The sequence below is a fragment of the Amblyomma mixtum genome, chromosome 4 (genome assembly GCF_055824585.1).
Source record: "Amblyomma mixtum isolate Tamu chromosome 4, ASM5582458v1, whole genome shotgun sequence".
NCBI classification, from domain to species: domain Eukaryota; kingdom Metazoa; phylum Arthropoda; class Arachnida; order Ixodida; family Ixodidae; genus Amblyomma; species Amblyomma mixtum.
This window is the reverse complement of record NC_143015.1, coordinates 112,694,289-112,707,031: the sequence shown is the minus strand read 5'-3', so window position 1 is coordinate 112,707,031 and position 12,743 is coordinate 112,694,289. Positions and strand designations below refer to the sequence as shown.

Genomic DNA, 12,743 nt, shown 5'->3' with positions numbered 1-12,743 from the left:
GAGTGCTAACAACTGCTGTTTCTTTTAAGTTTTATCCTACTATACATGAGGTACGCGGTATGTGAACCAGAATCATAAAATTTCAGTCACAGCAATTTCATCTTGTTCAGATGTTTGATGTGTGTTCCACAAGGTCACCATCCTCAAATCTAGCAAACCATTGTCATGAAATGCACCATTATTTTTTTGCTTGCAGTTATGTTGTAGGTAGGCAGCCAACGTCTGTGTTAAAGTACTCCACTCAGGATGTCGGTTTGCTTCTGCAAACAATGGAAACTCACTAAAAGCATGTGTTTGATTGCAAAGACGGTTACCAGTTGAAAATAATAACAGTCATATTCACCCGACATCACTGCTATCATTCAGCAGCACAGAGAACCCTACGCAACGTCGTATAGGCTTGCGCCTACGCTTACGCTGCTGCTGAATGACTGCGTCGGCAGCGACGAACTGCGCGACTAATGGCCAGTTCACCCTGTTTGTGTTGCCCATATAAGCAGTCAAAACCTCTACAGCCGAGCTACTCATCTGGTAGCTGACGAGAGCCGCGTACAAGAGCAAGAACTTCAAAAACCACGCCATGGCTATGCCGAAGTTCAGCCTATGTGCCGGTCGCCGAGGAGCAAAAAAAGACCACGTTTTCGCGCTGTCTAGGTTGCCAACAGGAGCATGCTATTGGACAGACGGCAATCCCGGGCGCGCCAATCGGAACGCTTTAAACCATCCGCCTCGTCCGCCAGCTCCAAAATGATCGTACAACACCCATTCCGCCCCACGCCCGAGCGAAGGCCGAAAGCGAGCGGTTCGCTCGCTGGCGGATCCGCCCAAAAACGATCGTACAACGGCCTTTAAACCATCCGCCTCGTCCGCCAGCTCCAAAATGATCGTACAACACCCATTCCGCCCCACGCCCGAGCGAAGGCCGAAAGCGAGCGGTTCGCTCGCTGGCGGATCCGCCCAAAAACGATCGTACAACGGCCTTTAGTGCGTCTGCGTTCGCGTTCAACTCGGTTCTAACGGACGTTACACGACACCCGCTACCGCGGAAGCTAATGACTCTGCCTCTTTCGCTGTAGCTGCGCTTTTCTCTCTCTCTCTACTACCGTGGTAGCTAACGTCTCTGCCTCTTTCACGGTAGACGCGCTTTTCTTTCTCTCTGTACTTGTCTTTCCAGTTTCTACGGGAGCTACAGTACGAGAGCGATTCGCTTTCATAGACTGGCAACTTGTCCCTTTCTTTGCGCTTCGCACGCCAGTCGCGACGTCCCATAGCGAGTGCGCAACGCTTCCAATGGGACCGTTCTTTCTTTCTCTCTGTTCGTGGGGGCAAGTCAGACCTTGCACGAGTCTTGACTTTCTCGCGCATCCGTTTGCCTTTCCGCTCGGTGTGTAGTTCGCCTCTACACGGCCTTTTGATTTTACGCCTACTAAGTGGCGTCATTTCGAATCGCGGCTTTCTATCGCGATAACTGTGCTTGGCTGAGCGCTTAGACGGTTTCTTCTTGGCAATTTTCTTGCCCCTGTCACTGCGGCCTCGTACAATCTTTCGCTCTTTGAGCCGTACACGCGCTTTCCTTCCGCGCGCGTGCCGCTCTCTGTGGGAGCGCGGTTTCTCCCGTGAATGCAGCGGAAAGCGAGAGCCCGCATGAGAGCACGTGCCTTTGCGCGTCTCGCTCTCTCTGTGGTGGCGGCAAGATTCACACTTGTCCCGCTCCTTAATTTTTCGCCTCCCGGGCAGCGCTCTCTTGAATCTCGGTTTGGTGCCTTGGTGCACTTTTCCGCGCGAATGTTTGCACGATTTCTTTTTGCAGTTTATTCTACTGCCCAGACCTATGTGCCCCGACACACTTATGCGCTTCGCTTTGCGCGATAGTAATGCCTCGCACATTTCTTTAGCTCTGGTTCTGACGCTAGTTTCAGGGCTGACAACGTGACTGACTTTACTGAAGTCGTTTTGCCGGCGACGCTGGCGCTTCCGATGGTGGAAACCAGTTTTCGCGCGTTTGCCCTTTCTCTCTTTTCGGCGGCGCCTGTTTTTCTTATGCCTGCCTTTCATCTTTCGGCGCCACCACTCTTTCTTTTGCCTGCCTTCCATCGTCTTTCGGTGACAGCTCTCTCTCTTGAGCTTGCCTTTCCTCTCCTTTCGACGGCAGCACTGTTTCTCTTGTTTCGCTATCACCTTGTGGCGATAGCTCACATTCCTGAACTGGCGGTGCCTTTCCTTCCGGTTGCAGCTTTTTATCGCGAGCTTTCCTTTCACTTTCGCCTGTGAAAGCACATTCTGCTTCCGTCGCCTAAGTTTCTGTTCTCTGACAACGTCGCTTTGATTGTCAGCTGATTCATATGTGCTACCTAGATCAGGCCTGTCTTTGGCGCCTTTACTAGCCTCCTCGAAACTGCGTTCTTCCTTGTCAGCGTCTCTGAGTGCGCATTCGTCCTCATCTTTCTCGGACGGGCTGACGTCTACCGCCCCTATGTCGTCTGGAACGTTCTGTTCTCCACTGTCGTCCAGCGCCTTAGCAGCTTCTTCAGGCGCAGACGAACCAGTGTTTTCTCCTGACATTAGTGTTGACACGCAGCTCGCGTCGTGCTCCTGGCGCGTTTCAGCTGATAGCGGATGAGGGTCGGCTCTGCACTCAGTCGCGTTGTTCCCGCTACTGCAGCTGCTTTCTGGAAAGTCGCAAAGCTCAGAGCAGTGCGAAAGCACGGGACTCGTTTCGCATCGCTCGCTGCAAACACTAGCGCACAACTCAGCGTCCGCAAACTCTATATGCGTCCGCATCCGTTGATCGGAAGTCTCAGGTCTCTGCATTTCTGTTGAATGCGCTGCACAACACGGTGTGCCGTCCTCATCTACTTCGCTTGCGTCGGCGCAAGTGTTTTCACTAATGTCCAGACGGACGTCCTCTCTGCCCTGTTCGGCAACTTCTCCTGCTTTCGACACGCTAGGAGATTCGCTTTCCGGTAACTCCGCCACAATCTCAATGGGCGAGACCTCTGTTAGTGCATCGTCCGATGCTGTGACTACCTTATCCGATGATGTAGAGGTTTTCTCAGTTGGCGAATGCGGGGCAATTCCCAATGTTACAGCAGCAGTTACATCTGCCCCGTACGGACTACCTTCCTCTGTGCCGCACTGGCAGCTCTGCTCTACAGCTACGCACTCTACCTCTGTGTCACGATCCTCCGACCCTTCAGCATTTTCGAGCCACTCTAAAATGTCGGCTTTAAACTGGTACGGAAAATCGTTAAACGATGGGTTGCTATTCTCTCGCAGGTACCTTTGGCGAAGGTCCCGCGGTGACACGTTATATCTCGTCAGTAAGAAGCTTTTCAGCTCATCGTAGTCCGCCAAGCCGTCGTCCAACAGGCGCTTGACAACGTCATACGCTTCGCTGGAAAGCAGGGCTACCAACTTCTGTGCCCAACCATTCCGCTCAACGCGCTTTCTCTCGCAGACGCGCTCGAACTCCGCAAGATATTTCGCCATATCTTCGGCGATCACGAAGGGCTGCGGCCTGTCTCTCAGCTGATGACCGTTGGTCTCACGCAGAGCGAACAATGTTCTATCTCTCTCATAAAAGATCTCGTGTGCTTCAAGCTCCAGGTCCATCAGTTTCTTAGCGCGAGCATGCCGTTTTATCTCAAGCTGCCTCCGTTTTTCTGCCTCTTCGCGCTCAAGCTGCTTCTGTTTTTCAGCCTCTTCGTGCTCACGGCGTTCTGTGATCTCTTCCCAGGCCTCATTGGCTTCCTCAGCCGTTACCTCCTCTTTCCGCATGATCTCAAGAATCGCATGCTTTCGTTTTGCGGGGCCAAAATCAATGCCCAACTCTTCACAAATTTCGATGAGTTCCTTCACTTTGAAGTTCTCCATCGCGCACAATAGCCTCTTGTAGTATGCCCTTTTCTTAGAATTCCCTTGCCGTTCACTACTATAGCGCTACTAGTACGACACGCGCAAGTAATTCTTTCCAACAACGCCTCGTTTACGCCCTCTGCACCAGCTTTCGTTTCAAAGCGCTCCGACTTGGCTCGAAACAGCAAAGCTCTCTCCAGTGCAACACACAGCCCTACTCTAAACTACAATCACGTGTGCTAGAGCAGTCTGGCGAACTGAGGGGAAAACATCAGGCACTCACCGCGCCGAGGTAGATGACGCCGGTCGATCCCGCAGCTGCCATCCACTGTAGGGTCTGAGGCATCCCACCGCTGCCACCACTGTTGGGACTGGGTGTCCGAGCCAGGAAACGGTCGAGGCGACGGTGAGTAAAAGGACGTTTATGTACAGTATGTACTAGGGCTTTTACATGATACAAGGGTCAAGAGCACCACGGGCAGGCACACAGAAGAAGGGCGGCCCCGGCGGCGAGCGTAGCTCCGGCGTGATGGCTCTTCTGTTGCCCGTCTGCTGCTCGGGTTCAGCGCGGCTCCGTTTTTATAGCCGCTGGTAACGGTTACGGCAGCCAGCCGTTCAAATCCTCCAATCACTGGCCACCGTTCAAATTAGACCAATGGTCGAGAGCCGGCGAACGTCTGAGGAGTTCGCACCGACGGAGAGGAGGAGAGGAGGAAGGGTCCGTGTCGGCGCCGCGGCGACGGGATGAGTCACGCTGCATGTCGCGACTTGTCCGAGAGTCAGGGCCTGCTTTGAGCGCCGGCGGGCGCGCAGCGCTTGTTTTCAGAGAAGCTAGCCAGCGAAATGGGAGCTCCGGCACTACAACGGGTGGTGGCGTTCCTCCCTTCCTGTACGGTGCGGTTCGGGTGTCCACCGAGATGACATTAGGCCCGTAAACATTTTATGCTTACTCTACTCTCGTTTACGGGAGAGGCAGAGATTTTTTTTTATCACCAAAACAGCTATGCGACCACAGGGGACTTCTTTCTTCGTCGGTCGCAGCGCTGTTTTGTAGTTAAAAAGTCACTATTGCCGGCAACGTATCGGTGGTGACGTGGATGCGGTCTGTGCTTTTCTTCCTGACGCCAGAAGTCTACGAAGACCGAATTTTTTTCGAACGCTTTAGATATAAGTGTAGCTCTAAAACATGATAAACATAAATTTATTATTTCTATATCTTTCGGCTCCAGGCCCCACATTTTCGAATACAGAGAGAATTACGAAATTTCTAAAGCAGAGAGGAAAGCTCCATGTTCGGACAAATTTGTGCTTAGGCGCGCGGATTGCCTACGACTTTGACCATGTTTACCAGGTAGCAGCAAGGCTCGGAACGAAAGCCTAGGATTTTTTTATGCCACTAAACCTTCTTCCATGGATGATGACTCCCTGAGGTTCTCTTGTGCAGTCTCACGCACTAATTTTTCATTGCCAGGTCTCAAGTAGTTATCGCACTGATGGCGGATACATGCTCTCTGGTATTACATTCTCGTGGTCACTGGATATGCGACATCTAATGTTAGTGGAATTTCATACCTTCGTAAAGGAATCTTGTGTGACAAAGACTGTTCTTTTAGTTCATAGTGCGCACCGACAGTGCATGATCCCCGGCGACCTTTTCCTAACTATGCACAATGAGTTCGCCGTTCCCCGTGCACGCCCGGCCCTATTCACTTAAAATGCGCACTATATCAACACCACTTGCATTGCGTGGTGGCTGGATGAACGCGGTTGTTGCGTAATGACGAATATTGCCGGTATGGACGCAGTCTGCACAGGAGTCTCTCTCACCGCTGACTGTAATCACTACGCATTATAGCGGCGCTAAACTAGAGAAGGCAACTTTGACCATAGTCTTTGAATGTGGACTATGCTTTGACCTAAGTGCATGACACAATGGCTTTATTTTACGCAGTCTGTGAAAGTGTCAGAGTCGACGATGTATGATGCTGGGGCAAAAATATTCAGGATAGTCAACTTCGTCATTTTGAAAAGTCGTAAACATGAAATGTATTGCAGAAAAGGCATGGAGCTTCCTAGAACTACTCACAGATGGTAGCCATACGGGGGCGGGGGGGGGGGGGGGGGGTATTAAGGTGGATAAATACGTTCTCCCCGCTCAACCACAGCTGACACAGTTCAAAACTGCCGACCCCGTGATTTTGAGCGTTACTGAACGCACGCCGATCACGGCGAGCCTTGGTGTGAGGTGCGAACAAAAGAACACATTGGCTGACACAAACAAGGCATTTATTGCGGTAACATCAATAACGCCAGCTAGCAACAAAATATGCTCAGGAATCAAGGTCATCCGACTCCCCAGCAAGGTTACGAGCGAACGTCGGCCTACGCAAGGGCAGAGGAGAAGCTCCGAGGCCGGACGGGACGAGCAGGGGGGGAAATTATCCCAGAAGGTCTCGCCTCGCTGAAAGAGAGCGGCGCGCCGCGCCGAAACGTCTCTGCGTCACCCCGCTAGTTCCCCAGCCGAAGAGCAAGGGTTATCAACCGCGTGCGCGCGCAGCAGTGGCGCTGTTCGTGGCACTCGTGTCGCTGCGACGCCCTCCTTTGTTAGTTACAGTAACTAGAAACTAGGAAGGACCCATCGCGGGGAAGTAAACCTAAGGGAACGAATCCCCTCAGTCATGCAGCAAGAACAAGCACGAACCACAACTCTAGATAACGGCAGATCTTTCGGCTGCTGCACTTCTTGCTGCTCTCGCCCGCGTTTCCAAGTGGGCAGATAGTTGGCATCCGCCGCCGGTTAGCCTCTTGCGGAGCTGACATAATTGGTTTTGGACGAAACAGTAACTATTTCGCTCTCGGTGTGCACCTGAACCAAGCAGTGAGGAAAGGCATAAAAGAAATCAGAGAAAGAGCAGCTTCTTTCGCTGCTCAGCGCACAACGAGGGGTTTGCTGATTCATTCGTCATAGCGCTCGCCATTTCTTGGCCCGTAGCGACGCGTTGGACGCCATGACTGTGTTATCACACTCCAGATGCAATGTTTTCATTGGTTTTATTTTATTCGTTTCAATATACTGTTTTTCTCCTTCTTAGGTCGTGGTTCCCTCACGTGGTGGGATGTCTTCTGCAGTTCGGGATTATACCTCTTCGAGCCGATCGGTGGGTACACAGATATTTTTTTTATGAATTTGATAGCAATTATGATCGCGGTTACGCTCTCCTGATGAAATGGTGCCCGGCCAAGTGAAAATAAAAATAAGAGGGTACAAATTAAGGGTATTACGCGATAGCGTAATGGGCTAATTCCCATGTATGCAGAAGGTCATTCTCTACTTTACACTCATAGATTCCTGGGAGTCTTCGTACCCCTCCTGGCGAGTGGTATGAGGACTCCCTCATCTGCCACTTTTCTTGCCACATTTCCCAACCGCTCCCTTACGCATATTGCCACATCTCCCTTTCGCTCGAAGGAACGCTGAATTATTCTGTAAACCTTGCAAGTCAGGTGGGGCAGAAACGTGGAGGCTAACAAAGAGGGTTCAGCTTAAGTTAAGGACAACGCAGCGAGCTATGGAAAGAAAAATGATACGTGCAACGTTGAGAGATCGGAAGCGGGCGGAGTGGGTGAGAGAACAAACGCGTGTTAATGATATCCTAGTTGAAATCAAGAGGAAGAAGTGGGCTTGGGCAGGGCATGTAATGCGAAGGCAAGATAACCGCTGGTCCTTAAGGGTAACGGAGTGGATTCCAAGAGAAGGCAAACGTAGCAGGGGGCGGCAGAAAGTTAGGTGGTCGGATGAGATTAAAAAGTTTGCAGGGATACAGTGGCCGCAGCTGGCAAAGAACGGGGTTAATTGGAGACACATGGCAGAGGCCTTTGCCCTGCAGTGGGCGTAGTCAGGCTGATGATGATGATGATGATGATTAAGCAGCCACTTCTGGTATGATGGACGTATCACAGTGTTTTCAATAAGTCCGGAGAGGGGGCGCACCAGGTGGGCGCGCTGTTGTTGAGGCTCGGCGTCTTACTGCGTCCGGTGCTTCTCAGCAGTATTACTACACGTACCAACGACAAATAACCACCTTGAGCGTGTCGATGGTGCGCAAGCGACGTCGCTGTCCTTTCGAATCACGTGGATTCCTCTTTTTCCCCTCTCCCTTTGGACGCAGGAGACGGTCTCAGTCGACAGCTCCGACGCATCCTACAGCGGCGACCAATGCCTTGGTGTCTGCAGACTGCGAACGAAGTATCAGCTATTATTTTCCGCGGCACTTGCTACCAAAAACACTCCGGATGCTACAGCCAAGCGTACACCCTCGAAGCACTAGAAACTCCTTCATGCGAGCTTTTAGGAATCAACAGAATATAGAAGCTTGATGCGTCGAAGTCAAATATATAATAAAGAACTTTTAGGCCGTGTCTTTGATGTGTGTACCTTAACGCGGCACCAGCTGCATTCATTCTCTCTACCAGAGCTAGCCTCTATTTGTCTCTGCAAAAATGAAGATGTATTCATTCTTTCTATACAGCCGGAGCATATACTCATTCTTTCCATTGCGCCGGAGAGCTTCCGCTCCTCTCTGAAATTGTGGTTATTCATTCTTTCTATTCATCCAGAGCTAGCCTCCGCTTTTCTCTGCAGCACTGAAGATATATCGTTACTTTCTATTCATCCAGAGCTAGCCTTCACTTCTCTCTGGAGTAATGAAGATATATTCTTTCTGTAAAGCCAAAGCTAGCCTCCCAGAGCTAAAACCCAAATTTTTTCTTCCACATTTCCGCAAGGAACTTGTAGTGCGGAGTCCTGTGTGTATACTTACTATCGGGATCGCGCTCCTCACGCAAGACGTCGTCCACCTTGAGGTATCTTCGCACCGCAGCCCAGCAGTAGTCATTGAGGCAGTCCAGCTGGGTGCGGTGGTCGTCCCTCGGGAGGCACTGGACACGGTGCTTGACCACGCCCGCCATCATCATGTACTCATCCAGAGACTGGGTCTGACGCAGCGCTTTCCGCACGAAGCAATCAGTTCGCGCCTTGCTGACATTGAGCTTTTTACACAACTCCTCCATCAGTGTGGGATAGTGACTGATAGTCTCCAGTGCTCCGAGTGCTCCGATGCGTTGCCTGTGGCGAAGGAAAAAAAAAATGAGCACTCAATTAATGGGGCCATGACATCGTATTTTCTGGTGTATAAGACGCGGCTTCTTTTCAAAAATATTGCTGATGCGTCCTATACAAGGGTGCGTCTTATACGCACCCTTTTTTTTTTTTGCGAGGTCTGAAATTACTCGGGTTCATGTTCAAGCTTTCTTCACGGAAAAAAATATCACTACCAATCACGCGGTTGCAACAAGGTTAATACTTCAATACGGGGACCGCCGTGCGCAACTTTTTTAGGCGAACTTCACCCTTCCTGTACCCTCTGCCACCACCCCAAAGCCACCCTCGACCATATTCTTTTCCTCTGCCCGGCGGATCCTCCCCCGCGGGGCCTGGAGCACCTTACCTCATGGGAGGCTTGGGAGACCCTACTGCGCTCCGAGGACCCGGCCAAGCAAGCCATCGCCACCGGCCGGGCTGCCAGCGTCATGAGCCTCCGGGACATGAACGTTTGAGTGCAGTGGGGCCGTGCGGGGGCCCAAGGACCGACGTGTCCAAAACTCCCTTGTTATAAATAAAGTTTTCATCATCATCATCATCATGAAACGGCAGGGATGACGACTTCCGGGATCATAAACTAACGACCGTTTCGGAGGCCCCAAGCAAAAGTAATGCGAAATGTCAAAAGATGGCGATAGTCGCGCTTCTCGCCATTGTCAAGACAAGCCAAGACAAGCCGGAGTTCCTTTTTAGCCACAGTTTGCAACTTTGCTCCGTGTACGTAGTCGTACGTAGTGCAAAGAGAATGATTCAGCCGCGTTGCCTCCTGAAATGGGCGAACTTTTTGATCACGCTTCCGAAGATGAAGACTTCAAAGGTTTCAAGTAAAAATAAAATGTTGTGGACATAAGGAGAGTTCTTTAATTTCTTTGCTTTTTTTGCTAATACGCGGGCGGGTATGGCGTGAGTGTTGCCTTTTTCAATCAATTAGCATTGCTTAAGAACTTCTCACAGTTACGGTGCATTTCGCGGTGGTCGCACAAGCATATTTAATGTTGGAGAGGAGGAACAACCGCGAACTTAGACGAGACTGAAGAACGAGAAGAGGACAGGACGAGCGGTTCTCGTTCTTCAGTCTCGTCTAAGTTCGCGGTTATTCCTCCTCTCCAACATGTCAGACCAACTGGCCCAAAGCTTCCGCTTGTTGAAGCATAATTAATTAAGCCTCAGCCTAACTGGGTAAGTTGGGGTGCGTCTTATACACGGGTGCGTCTTATATACAACCTTTTTCAATGGCAGCCTGCATATATGGCGGGTGCGTCTTATGCATCGGAAAATACGGTACTCTTTTCGTGCGCGCTCTGCTTACGATTCCTCGAAGTCTCAGTATACTGATTCGGTGTCGTGGGCATTTTTAGAACTATTCTTTCCGAACAGCTTGTTGTTCTGACAACTTCTGACCACTGACGTCACAAGGGCGTGCTATTGATAGTATAGAGGAATGAGACCCTGCTAAGAAGGCCGGACCCTGAGCTCCAGCGCACCACCATCCATCTGGCGGAAAAGGCCGCTGCCAGTGAAGGACTGCCAGCCAGCCTCTAACCGCGCACGCGGAACTCCCGGTCTCCCAGGCCTGCGTGCCGGGGAAGGGGATAAACGTCTTTTATGATGGAAATAAAAGCTGTTCAATCGAAAAAAAAAAAAACATCCCCCAGGTCCTCTGCAGCACGCTGTTCGGTGTATTGAGGTGCTTGCATACGCACCGTGCACGGGGGTCGCTTCAAAGTTTTTTTTTTAGCTCAAGGAAAAAAAAAAATGCGCTTTGAATGTTTTCTTTTCGGAGGCCTTCAGCATAGTAGGAGAGGGTAGGGATCCTTGGGAATGTAGACTTGCTCCTGGCGTCCGTCTTTTAATTTTTGATTAAACAAAGCCCATACAGCATTACACGTATAAAAAATACAACTAAAAAAACGAAGAACAAAATGTAAAAATTAAACTGAAAAAATTTCAAATAAGAAATAAATAAAAAAGTAATAAAAAGTAAAAAAAAATGTAACAAAAAAAATGAAAGAAAGGTTGGTTTGGTTTGCTTTATGGGGTTTAACGTCCCAAAGCGACTAAAGCTATGAGAGACGCCGTAGCGGAGGGCTCCGGAAATTTCGACCACCTGGGGTTCTTTAACGTGCACTGACATCGCACAGTAGACGGTGAAACAAAAAAGACATGCAGTGTGCCAGGAAACGCTTTCGCCTTGCAGCACTTTAAAGAGCCAAGTGCCCCCTGAATTTTAACCGCTCCGATTTCCGTCTCCTCCTCCGCACAAGCAGTCTGTGGACGGCCGAACGCCTCCACCGCTATCGTGGTGCTCCCAGTGCACTGTGCGCCAACTGCGACAGCCACGACTTAAAACCAAGCGTAACTGAAGCTTTTCGCTTGTATGTCCAGGCTTAACCAGAGCTAAGCCATTGCCTAATTTTTGTGCAAAGACTGTACGTGACGGGCGCGCCATTTCTTGCTAGGAATCTCCCTAGAGTGTTTGAGCTTGAAGAGTGAGCCTTCAAAGTCGCTCCATCTGTCGGCCGACGACATCGGGGTCGGGGACGCGTGGTGACGTGTGTTAAGCCTAATCTGTTGCAAGCTGCTGCGAGCAACGATTTTTTAAAATTATTTCTGAATTATAAGGTCCAAGCAGAGCTTCCAAATTTGACTCGAATATCCACAGCCTATACGTATTTGTTGGACTACATTACGCCCGTCGAAATCATTTCAGGCCATTGAATAAATAGGCATTTATGCTACGGTAAGTTTAAGGCGGCTGCGGGCGATCGAAGCAGTGCGCCTGTGGTGAACTGGGGGCTTCCTCCGCCGTCCAAGAATTGCCTCGTCGACCAACTAGCGGAGTCCATGGAGCGGAGGTTTACAGCTGCTTATAACGGAAATAATGCAATCCTAAGTGCACTTACCATTTGGTGCATTCGCGTTTCGCGTACAGAACAGCCCTATACAAGGGGAGCCAGTTGTTGTTGCTGTGGTCTCGGAGAATGCCCCACTGGCTGGCTTCAGTTACGCCTGCGTGGCTACGCAAAGTGCCATCCAGGGTGACCTCCAGCAGCGTCCGGTTGCCCCCGATGTTGGCGGCGAGGCCACGGACGAAGGAGCGTCCCTGCGTGCTCGGCGGATAATTCCTCACAGTCACGCTGCGCACACTTCGGCTACGGCCGACGGCAGCGCCCAGACACTCGGCGTCGAGCTCGGTGAAGAACGGCGAAGCGATCTTCAGCTCCCGAATAGTCCCCTTCTGGAAGTCCTCGTCCACCATAGACCAATGGTCATCGTGGCACAGCCATACGCGCCACGTTGAAAAAGTGACGACTCGGAGGGAAGGCGACGCCTCGATGAACTGCGCGACTATCGCCACCTTCGCCGCGGACAGCTGCACCTTTATGGACGTGTACATGCTGTCGTCTTTAAGTCCCATGCTTCCGCAATAGGTGGCCTGTGGTGGGACGTCCACCGTTTGGGATTTTGACCCAACCGTGTCGGGAGCTGGCTCCATGGCCGCGGTCAAGCGGAGAAACTGTGGTGTCAGCTGTTTGATAAAAGTGGGGAAAAAGATAGCGAGCGGGAGTTAATTATGTGAAGAAAAACGTCCATAACATCAAGCAGAACGAATCGGGAGCTGTGATTTATCATTTAATGACGGGCCTTCCTAGCCGACTATATAAGACTCATCTCGCTCTATATCGCTCTACACGGGTTAAATATTGTAATGCGGAAACATTTCTTC

The 12,743-nt window shown here is 50.9% G+C and overlaps 2 protein-coding genes across 2 annotated transcripts in view; one reads left to right on the top strand and one right to left on the bottom strand.

Annotated features, from left to right (window-relative positions):
- The window catches only part of LOC149347910 (uncharacterized), a 37,335-nt gene extending 29,059 nt beyond the window's left edge, over positions 1 to 8,276 (top strand). Inside the window, exons 6-7 of the mRNA XM_089587739.1 lie at positions 6,948 to 7,013; positions 8,025 to 8,276. Coding sequence (XP_089443865.1) covers positions 6,948 to 7,013; positions 8,025 to 8,232 — 274 coding nt within the window. The 3' untranslated portion in view covers positions 8,233 to 8,276. The remainder of the gene's footprint in view (positions 1 to 6,947; positions 7,014 to 8,024) is intronic.
- A 328-nt stretch (positions 8,277 to 8,604) lies between these two features.
- Positions 8,605 to 12,512, bottom strand: LOC149347909 (uncharacterized). Its single transcript, XM_089541648.1, has 2 exons — positions 11,920 to 12,512; positions 8,605 to 8,980 (listed from the first exon to the last, which is right to left on the bottom strand). Exons 1-2 carry the CDS (start codon positions 12,510 to 12,512, stop codon positions 8,605 to 8,607), a joined length of 969 nt encoding a protein of 322 aa, XP_089397774.1.
- Positions 12,513 to 12,743: the final 231 nt, after the last annotated feature.